General features: G+C 42.6%; 1 protein-coding gene across 1 annotated transcript in view; it reads right to left on the bottom strand.

Annotated features, from left to right (window-relative positions):
• Positions 1–647: 647 nt before the first annotated feature.
• CD86 (CD86 molecule) overlaps positions 648–11,405 on the bottom strand; it is a gene marked incomplete at its 5' end in the record, with an annotated part of 30,564 nt that continues 19,806 nt past the window's right edge. The window contains 5 exon segments of the mRNA NM_001082208.1: positions 648–867; positions 870–875; positions 877–902; positions 2,177–2,222; positions 10,147–10,293. Coding sequence (NP_001075677.1) covers positions 806–867; positions 870–875; positions 877–902; positions 2,177–2,222; positions 10,147–10,293 — 287 coding nt within the window.

The raw sequence follows: 11,405 nt of genomic DNA, 5'->3' as shown, positions 1-11,405 counted from the left end.
TTCAAGAATAGACTGGGGGCTCCCCTGACACAGTCCAGCACTTTCCTGCTGTACTCAGTGCTCTCTGGTAAGGCTTATTCAGAGCTTAATGGGCAGGTGGATTTTCCTCAATAGTAGCAACAGCCCAGATGGGAGTGGTTCTAGGATCCAGGTTGGTTCCATCGCCGAGGTGCCTAATTTCCCACAATTATGGTTGGCTGCTCATTCTTGCCTGTATAGAAGGCTACTATTTCCCTTACTGACCTTGAAACAGAGGGAAAAGTACTCCATAACAGGAGTAGACTTCTAGAGCATAGTAATCACATGATTATATTATACCAAAATATTAATACTAACACTATAAAGTCATAGTATGTAACTCCCCCCTGACTGAAGAGGTAGTTGCTCAGTCTCAGGCAGACAAGATGAAATGAGGCACCACCTTAGAATTCAAAGTAGATAAAAGCCAGAATTCTAGGGACTGGGAGTTCTCTATGAAAACATGACATACAATTAAGAGAGGAACCCAATATGAAGCAGAAGGCATTGGTCCTAACCATTTTCCCAAGACCAGGACTGACCTAGGGGAGCTCGGCCCACAGTGTGCTCAGAAATTATAAGAAGCAGTTGGACAAGTAAGATCTGCTCTGGGCATAAGGAACAGAGCTAGCACTACAGCGAGACTGTGTCACTTAGAGTCCTGGAGCTCCCACTACTACCAGTGGTAATATTTTCTTGCCTTCTGGGAGAAATATAAAAGGCTGACCAAAAACTTGCAGAAGAAAGTGTATAAAAAGTGGATATGAATATAGATTTTACTCTTTAATTAAAAATGTGCAGCACTTTTGTCACTTGAGGGCGTCTTCAAACGATGAACACACTTGGCTGCTTTGCCGAATTTTTCAGGTTCATGGATTTTTACTCTGAAAATTAAAAAACAAAAACAAAGGATTGTGTCAGATTTCAGAGGACAGCCACTTTCTTTTCCTAGATTTCAGTAATATAGCAGAAGATAGAAGGCCATTGTAATAGGAAGGAAGAGAAACCAATCATTGAAAGAGATGGAGAAGGTAGGATAAAAGAATTTTGGTCTACGCTGTCACCCACACAGCGATCCTGGTCTTGCCCCAGTCCTGTGCTGATTCCAGCAGCCTTCCCTCTGCAGATTCTTCCAGATCATTTCAGAGCTGAATCTCACAGAATGGCTATGAATTTACCATCCTGGCTCGCCAAGCAGAAATTCTGAATTAGTCACAGTAGCTGGTGTCTTCAGGTAAGTGCAGGAGACTCTGATGGCCTGTGTACCTTGGGGTTGTCACTCTGTCTCTGTGACCAGGTTTCTGACTAAGGATTGCTTTGATCCCAAGACTATGTGCTCAGAGCCTTGATATTCTTGTAAATCCAGATTCTCAGAGGAGATGGAAGCACAGGCAATCTGGTTGTATCACATTATGAAAGGACTGAGCCTCAGGAGCCTTTGTGTATCTTTCATGCATACATTCATTCTTTTAACAAATATTTACAGAATGCCAACCACAGGTCAGGCACTATGCTTTGTGCTGGAAGCACAATGATGAGCCTACTGCCTTCCATGCAGCTTAGTTTAGACTAGTTAATAGAATTTAATAAGGTAACTACACAAATCTCAAGTGTAGTCTACTGTTATGAAGCAAAAGTCCAGGGATGTATTTGACACTGAACCAAGAGGGCAAGATCAAGTTTGGGGAAGCATTTTAAAGAAAGCTCTAGTTGAGGTGAGGTTTGCAGAGTGAGGTGAGGAAGAGGCAGAAGAACATTTCAAGCAGAAGACACCAGGACTGAAGGGAACATATCGCCATTCTACCTCCTTTGGTTTATTCATTCCACACACATAGGCTGCCCACACATGTAGGATGCACACTGTGCCAGGGACTGGGGCAATGACGGTGATGCTCACCACATCAGAACCCTTCAGTATTGGTGTTTACTTGACCATGACTTAGCTTAACCATGGTCTCTGGGTATTGTGCATTGGATATTCTGCCACCCATTTATGAACAGGCCTTTTCCCTCCAGACCCTATCTGGCCTCACTTTCCTTTCCCTCCCTATTAGCTGATATTTGCTGAGGTCTCAGCATTCCTCCAGCTCCAGCCTATTCAACTTCTAGACACTCTGGGGCATCAAACCTCTCAAAATGTCGCAGGGGCTGGACTCACCTTTCCTCCACATGCTCATTCTCTGCCTTATCCATTTTGATGGTTTCTGAAAGAGACCAAAAGCAATCTCAGAGAATGTATTCTCCATTGACACTAAAGGAGGGAAAGTTTGAAGAGAGTCTGAAGTCCTAGGACTCAGGGAGAAACTGTTGTGACCTTATTTATGGAAGAGATGGTTACTGAAGTGGAACTTCAGGGTGATGCAGAGGGAGTTCCTTGCATCCAAATGTAAAGACCATCTCTTGCTCACTGTACCTTAAGTTCCAATGTTATAAATAAATTTTTCACTTATGGCTCTATCCTTGCTAAAATAAAAATACTACTGGGAGATATAAAGTATTTAGTTTCAGCAATTATTTAGTGATTGAAAAAGAGTCTTTGGAAGCATAGTTGAGGAGGGGGAGGAAAGGAAATCTTAAAGATTCAAACGCCTAAATGGGTTAGCAAGACAGTGTTACCAAGTACTACCCACTGCTGCAGGTGTGCCCCAAGTGGGAAATCTCTAGCAAGCTAGACCTCCCAAACCCCAAGTTGCTATTAGCATTGGTTTATGACTGATATGAGGGGTATAAGTTTCTTTAGGTTAACTGTTGTGTTTGTGTTATTGTCTCAGAGCATCCATGAGGGTTTTAACCTGGATGTCCATTTAGGGGCAACAGGCACCCTCAACGACACCCCCATGATGGTTTTGTGATTCAATCCTTACTAAATAAACTCTTCTTGAACTCTTCTTATCAATGGTGGTTCTCTTTTATGAATGTGTTATATTTAAAAACAATCAGCTTTATGGAGATATAATTAACAAATAATAAAATTTAATCATTTTCAGTTTAGTTTGGTAACTTTAAAAAATGTATACATTTGTTAAAATAACACCACAGTCAAGACAGAAAATTTATATAAGCCTCCAAATTTCCCTTTGCCCCCTTTCAATCAGCCCCTTTCCCCTACCCCATTTCCTAACCATCTGCTTAATGTTATGACAGTTTTGCTTTCACTCAATTTTCACATAAATGTGATCATATAATGAGTAGTCTGGTGTCTGGCTTCTTTCACTTAGAATAATGTTCCTGAAATTCTTCTGGGTTGCATATGATCCTTTCCTTTCTACAACTTAGCAGTATTTTGTTGTATAAACTATACCTCCATTTGTTCATCTGTTAGCTGGGGAAAATTTAGTATTATTATTAGGAAGAAAGTTGCAATTAACATGTGTATATCTGTCTGTATGTAGACACATGGCTTTATTTCTCCTGGGTAAATGTCTGGGATTGCTGAGTTATGTCTTAATGCCTAAGAGTTTCAGTTGCATTACATCTTCTCCAGCACTTTCGATTTTGGCTATTCTAGTGAGTGTGTAGTGGGATCTCAATATAGTTTTAATTTGTACTTCCCTAATGACTAATGATGTTGTGACTGTGCTTACTGGCCATTTATATACCTTTTTTTTTTTTTTTTTGAAAACCATATGTGCAAGTCTTTTACTTCCTGCCTTTTGTTAAATGGATTGAATTCTTATTAATAAGGAGTGTTACATTAATAATTATATATTCTGGATACATGTCCATTATCTCATATAACTTTTGAAAGCATTTTCTTCAAGTCTGTGGCTTGACATCATTTTCTTAATGAAATCTAAATACACTATTATCTTTTTAGAAAATGGTTTATGCTTTCTGTGTCCTCAAAAATTTGCCCAATCTGAAGTCACAAAGATCTTCTACTATCTTTTCTTCAGAGTCTTTTGATTCTAGCTAGTAATAGACCTAGAACCCACTTTAATTATTTTTTGTTTCTGTGTGTAGGTTCATGTTTTTCCTTGAGGATATCTAATGGTAAATATCTGACTTTTATCATTTATTGAAAAAAACTATCCTTTCTGTATAGAATTACCTTGGTGCCTTTTCCACAGTCAGTTAATCATGTGAGTTGCTTTCACTGTTCTATCTGTCCCTTCACCAATATCCCAGTTACACTCTAAGTGTAACGTAAATCATGGAGTTGGGTAATGTCAGTCTTTCGTTTTTACTGTTATTTTTCAGAATTTCTCTGCAATTGTAAGTTCTTTGCATTTCCACATAACTTTTAGAATTAATTTTTAAATTCCTATTAATGATCCTGCTAGATTTTGACTGGGATTGCTTTGAATTCACAGGCAAATTTGGGGAGAATTGACATCTTCACAGTATTTTGTCATCTGACCCATGAACATGGCATATATATCTATTTATTTAAGTCTACTTTAATTTCTGTCAGTAGTAATATTAGGTAGTTTTCAGTATTCAGGTCTCATTTTGTTACATTTACTCATAAGGCTCTAGTGTTCTTCGATGCTACTGTAAATAGTGTTTAAACATATTTTCATTGTCTAATTGCTTGTTGTTAGTATGTAGAAATACAGTTGATCTTCATTGTGTGTTTTGACCTGTGTCCTGTGATTTTGTTACATTCACTTATTAGTTCCCAAAGTTTTCTTAACTGTGAAAAAAAAAAGAGTTTTACTTTTTCCTTTCCAATTTGTCTACCTTTTATTTCTTTTTCTCTTCTTGTTGCATTGGCTGGGGCCTGCAGTAAAACACTAAGCAAAAGCAATGAGAATGGACATCTTGCTTTATTCCCAGTCTGGGGGAAAGTGATCTTTCATCATTAAATATGATGCTAATGAAAGAGTTTTGGTAGCTGTCCTTTAACAGGCTAAGGAGAGCTCCCTGTATTCCTACTTTCATGAAATTTTTTTGGACATGATACTATGGTATTCTTTTTAGTTGTTAATATGGTGAATTTTATGCTTGTTTGAATATTGGATTTATCCATGTTCCTGGAGTAAGTCCATTTTCAGTGGTTAATTTTGTTAAGGATTTTGTACCTCTGTTCATCCAAGGACATTTGTCGTTTTCTTGTAATGTCTTTCTCTAATTTTGGTATCAGAGCTCCTTCTACCTTCCAGTAGCCTGGACATTGACTCCAGACAGTGATTTAGAGACAATCATATTGCTCACCTCATTTTCCCTGCTTCTGTCAGGGACCAAGATTTTTCATGCTTGATATTCAGGGTCAGGAAAGGGTTGTTTCATGTATTTTGTCAGTTTCTAGCTGTTCATGGTAAAAGAGAAATTCCTGTAGCAGTTAATCCTCCGTGGGAGGAAGCAGAACTCTATTGCTTCCACACAATTTTATGGTATGCATGGTAATTAGGCTATGGGGCATCACCTTCAGAAAGGGGGTGAGTTAGGTCTCCCAGGACTGGACTGATCACAAGAGTGAGTTGTTATATAGCCTGACACCTCTCCTCAGGCTCTCTCTTTCACATGTGCTCTTCCACATACAGAGGCACTCATGTGTGTTGCCACCATGAGACGCTATCCTTCCAACCCATGATGCCATTCTTCTGACATATGTATCACCCTTCTGACATGCCATGCCATCCTTCTGACACATGATGCCATCTTTGTGACATGCAGTGCCATCCTTCCAACATGTAATGCCATTGATGGCATCCTTCTGACACGTGCTGCTATCTGGCATGCTATGGTGCAGCATGAGGCCCTTACCAGAGTTGGCCACCTGCGCTTAGACTTTTCAGTCTCCAAAACTTGAGCCAAAATAAAAGTCTTTTCCTTCAAAAGTACCCATTCTCAGATATTTTATTAGTGCAACGCAAAACAGATTAGGATCCTAGAGCCATTTCTTATTTGTCTGAGCTCCCTGACACTTTATAAATCTGGTTAGGTTTCATTTTTGTCAAATTTTTTTCTAAAAATGATAGCACTTAGAACTGGATTCAATATTACAGATATCTTTAACCAACATAGAATAATGAAATTATCTTCTATATGCATGACAAAATCACCACTATTAAAAAAAACTTTCTATTTAAAAATGAAAGCAGATTCTAAATGTTTGGGTTTGGTTCCAAATTTAGCATTTTAAAGGGAAAATGTGGTGAAATCACCAAGTTTCAGTTTTTAAACCCCAGGACATTTTCTGTTTAAATGTTGATTTAATGAGATTTGTATTGGAAAAGAAGTCTTATCTGAAAGAGCTGAGACTCTTCCAGGCTTGCTCTAGGGAGGCAACTTGTAAAAATGCTGGTTGCTATGCTAGCAACCTGTGACACCAGCATCCCATATAAATACTGGTTTGAATCCCAATTGTTCCATGTCAGATCCAGCTCCCTGCTAGTATGCCTGGGAAAGCAGTGCAGCCTGGGAAAGCAGTGGATGGCCCCTGCCACTCATGTGGAGGACTTGGATGGAGTTCCCAGCTCCTGGCTTTTGCCTGGAGCAGCTCTGGTTGTTGGCAACCATTTGTGGAGTGAACCAGTAGTCTCTTTGTCTCTCCTTCTGTCTCTGTAATTCTGCCTTATAAAACATAAATAAATAAATCTTTTTTTAAAAAAAGTTCAGATTTTAGTCACACATGGACCAAATGGGGAAATAAAATTTTAGAAGGAGCTATTTTAGTCTTCCTCCCCACTGGGTAAACTAATGGGGTACCTTCTGATTGGACCAAAGCAAACAATTCATAGTTATGATATCTTTGCCTTATCTGTCCTATTTGATTACAAAAAAAAAAAAAAAAAAAAGAGAGAGAAGAGAAATTAGAAACCATCTAGAATAACCATGACATTGTTCTTCATTTAAAAATTTAAAAAGCCTAATTAAGGCAAATCTGTTTAGGAGGAGTTGAGACATAAAAAAAGAAAAACTATAATTAACGAGCAAACACTGGGCAGGACTTTTGATGTCACATTAGTTAGTTTGAGGGCTAGCTCCTCTGAGAAAAAGGCTAATGTTGGATTAGGAGGAAGTTCTAGTTTGGGGGAAATTCCAAGTGGTTATCGGCAAGCTTTGTCTCTGTGGCTGGGCTGTGACTGCTTCCATATCTGTCTGTTGGCAGAATTCAGTTCTGGTGGTTGTGGTCCTGAGATCCCAGCTCCCAGCTGGGCGGCGGGGTGGTTGTCAGTAGGGTGCCATCCCCAGCTTCTGAGGCTGCCTACTTGTCTCGGCTCATGGCCTCCCTCCTCCTTCTCCAAAGCCAGCCAAGCTACAGGCCTCTCCTACTTCTTCCAGCTCATGGAATGCATGGAGTGTTCAAGAAGTTCGAGGAAAATGCATGTTATAAAAATACTACACAGAGGCCGGCGCCGCGGCTCACTAGGCTAATCCTCCGCCTAGCGGCGCCGGCACACTGGGTTCTAGTCCCGGTCGGGGCACCGGATTCTGTCCTGGTTGCCCCTCTTCCAGTCCAGCTCTCTGCTGTGGCCAGGGAGTGCAGTGGAGGATGGGCCAAGTGCTTGGGCCCTGCACCCCATGGGAGACCAGGAAAAGCACCTGGCTCCTGGCTCCTGCCATCGGATCAGCGCGGCGCGCCAGCCGCGGCAGCCATTGGAGGGTGAACCAACGGCAAAAGGAAGACCTTTCTCTCTGTCTCTCTCTCTCACTGTCCACTCTGCCTGTCAAAAAAAAAAAAAAATACTACACAGGATAGGCATTTGCTTCAGCAGTTCAGACACTGCTTGGGATGCCCACATCTCATACTGGAGTGCCTGGTTTGAGTCTTGGCTACTCCATTCCTGATTCAGCTTCCTGCTAATGTGCACCCTGGGAAGCAGTGGATAATGGATCAAGTTCATGGGTCCCTGCCACTCACATAGGAGACCTGGACTGAGTTTCAGACTCCTGCCTTTGCCTGCCCAAGCTCTGCAGTTGGGGGCATTTGGGGGTGAACCAGTAAATGGAAGATCTCTCTGTGTCTGTCTCTGCCTTTCAAATAAAGTGAAAATAAGTAAATAAATAAAAATGTAAAACTAGACATGGTTTCAAAATTTCCTTGTAGCTGGATAAACTTATCTTTTAATTCCATTTCTCCATAAATGTTTTGAAGTAATCTCTTATGTGCTATTTTCTCTGTTGTCTTCTGACTTCTAAGACTTATAGCTTCATCTGACCACCTCATGTACACGTACAAACATAGCTTCTTTATTTCCCTTTCAACTTCTCTCAGACACAGCTCCTTTAGTTCACTCAACTAAAATCCCAATTTTTTTTCCGATTGCCTTGTGGGAGAAGAAACATTCTTACTCCTTTTCCCTTTTCCGGATCTTTTTTTTTTCTTTGTTTCAATTATTAACTGATCCTTCTCAGATGAAAGCAAATTCAGGAAACAGTTTACCTCCAAGTTGAAAGCTACTTCTGCAAACCTGACTCATTTCAAATGGCGGTGAGATTAAAAGAAAGAGAAGCTCAGAACTCCTCCCCTGAGGAAGTGTCTCCACATCTGAACCTGTGCTCTCAATGTCTGTGCTTTTACATCCTAGAAATCCCTCTGCTTACTCCAGACGTTGGCAGTTCAAATGACTCTGTCATGTTTTGGTTTTTGAAACAATTTATTTATTTATTTTTATTTTTTGACAGGCAGAGTGGACAGTGAGAGAGAGAGAGACAGAGAGAAAGGTCTTCCTTTGCTGTTGGTTCACCCTCCAATGGCTGCCGCGGCCAGCACGCTGCGGCCGGCGCACCGCGCTGATCTGATGGCAGGAGCCAGGAGCCAGGTGCTTTTCCTGGTCTCCCATGGGGTGCAGGGCCCAAGCACCTGGGCCATCCTCCACTGCACTCCCTGGCCACAGCAGAGAGCTGGCCTGGAAGAGGGGCAACCGGGACAGAATCCGGCACCCCAACCGGGACTAGAACCTGGTGTGCCGGCGCCGCTAGGCGGAGGATTAGCCTAGTGAGCCGCGGCGCCGGCCTGAAACAATTTATTAAAATTTGTTAGTTGTTCTCCAATGTCCTGCTTTTAAAACATAGCATGATGAAAAGTGACTGCTAGTGTTATCCACTGATTTTCTAAATAGCTCCTAAAGTGAATCCACTGCAGCCTTAGACGAGCTCTGACCGAAACTGTTACTCATCCACGCTTTCCACCACAAGTGACTGAGAACATGACCTTAATTAGTCACATCAACCAAACTCACCACTGCTGGGGGCAATCTTATCCTAGAACTTTACCTAAATTAGCCCAAGCCACAGATAAGCATGGGATTATTATAGGAACTACTTTGTCCTAATCACACACCTTTACAACAGAAGTCAGCAGGCAGTCTGTTCAATGCAATGCTGTGTGTAACAGCAAAACCATCAGGACCAAGCGTCCAACACTAAGGTTGGTTAAATCAATCAATCAAGTGTGTTCACCTAATGCAATGTCTTGTGGACATTTAACATGATGTTGCTGATTGACATTTATGAAATTGAAAATTGTCCCACTATGTTCAGTATAACAAAGTTAAAGGCCAGCTCACATAATTCTCCAAGTCGTGAAAAATAAACCTTGTACTATTATCCAAATTATGGAAAAATAACATAGCTTTATACATAGAAAAATCTGGAAAAGATATACCAAAAATATTGTCTGCATAATTGTGGTGCTTGTACTAGAAAAAATTATAGGTGATTTTTATTTTTGGTATATTTGATAATGGATAAATGGTACGTGGTAACCAGGGAGAGTTAGTGTCATTTTTCTGTAAGCCAATAGGGAACAATACATCTAACTCACTTCGCAGGAAACCCTAGAGATGAGAAGGTGAACTTGGTGGTCCTCCGCAAGCAACCCTGCCCGGACACTTCCAGGTCCGTAATGGCTAACAAGAAGTATCTTCACGTTTCCCTTAACCCAGCTGTCACAGGAACCTCAGGAAGTGAGGTCGGCACAGCAAGGGAGGGGTCAGCTCAGCCTGGAAACCGGAAGTCCGTCTGTAAACCCTGGGTCTGAAAGGCTGTCTTGCTTAGAAGCCCAGAAGAACACCTGCTGGGTGCTGCCTGCAGAGGCCCCCAACCCCGAGGGAAACCCTTTTCTCCAGCAACCTGCTGACTTCTTGCCAGCCTGGGCTCAGGCAAAGGACTCCGAAGGCAGCCAATGGAGGAGCAGCTGAAAGCGACAGTGTGCAGACAGCACAAAGCCTGACTCACCACACTCACAGACGACACCAGGCTGCTGCTCCTTCTTCCTCTTCCACAGTGTTAGAAACAACACAATCCCACACACAACGATCAGGGTGAGAGCCACAGCTGCAATCCAGAGCCTTGGTTTTTCCACTGGCACGGGGTCCGCAGGCACTAGAAATGACCACAGGCTTCAATCAGCCCAGAAGGACTTTTCCATTCCCGCACCACCCCATCCCAACCCCAACTCTGGCCCCTGGAGTTCTGGGGCCAGAAGAAACTGAAATCCACAATATGAGGTCACAGAAAGTCTCCATCACAGGGCCTCGGCAGCTAAGAACGAAGCCAGTGCCTCTGACCAAACGCCTGACCTGAGCTGCCTTCCCGTCTCCCCAGGGGAAATGACACTGACCATGACTTGGAAGGAGAGAGTCAGCCTGGCCTGCGGCTCTGGGAGCTGGGGCAGGTGTCTGTGCTGGGGCTTTCAATGAACAGTCACCAGGACGACACCCCACTAATCCTGCCCCATGTGTAGTCGGTCTCCAGGCCCAGACGCCTCCATCCACCCTCACCTCCAGATCAGGCTCCAGACACACGGAACAGCCTCCTTGGAAGCTCCTGTCTCCAGGTTTTGTTTGCTTGTTTGGTTACTGTTGCTGTTTGTCACTGAGGTCACTACCAGCTTCCTCAGCATTGCTTTCACCATGTCTCACCTATGAGAACTGCTTTGATATTTCTTCAGGCCCTTAGGTATCAGGGTCAGAATCAGCTCCCTGGAGGTCAAGGTCACTTCCATGCATGGGAAGTCCTAAGCTTCTGGGAAGCTGAAAATCAGCCTTTGTGGGGAAAACTTAGAACTGAGTGATCCACTTTACAGACATCCTTGGGAACAGGTCCTAAACAGGACAAATAGGAGCTGCTGACTTCCTGTCAGCTTAGCTACAATTTGTGGCCTCACACCCTGTACCTAGGACTTTAAGAAAAGGAGTTGTCGGCATTGTAGACCATATTTAATACCAGTGGGGGCTCCCTCTTGAGCCTGTTTGGCATTGCCTATAAAGGGAGTTTATACTGGTTACATGGAGACTGGTACCCTTGACATCCAACAAGGGGCGTCAACTGCGAGTCTAACTTATCTCTGATCAGGCAGAGGGACACACATGGGCAAGCCCCATCTCTCCGAGGTAGTTAGAACAGAAACATTTCTGAAGGTGGTGGCGCCTGGGGAGGTTTGCCAGCAGCAGTGGAGGAGCAGGAGAAAGGAGAGCTTTGATGAGGCCAGAGTC

The sequence above is a fragment of the Oryctolagus cuniculus genome, chromosome 4 (assembly GCF_964237555.1).
Source record: "Oryctolagus cuniculus chromosome 4, mOryCun1.1, whole genome shotgun sequence".
Lineage (NCBI taxonomy): Eukaryota > Metazoa > Chordata > Mammalia > Lagomorpha > Leporidae > Oryctolagus > Oryctolagus cuniculus.
Note: the sequence above shows the minus strand (reverse complement) of the source record. Positions and strands in the feature narration are given on the sequence as shown.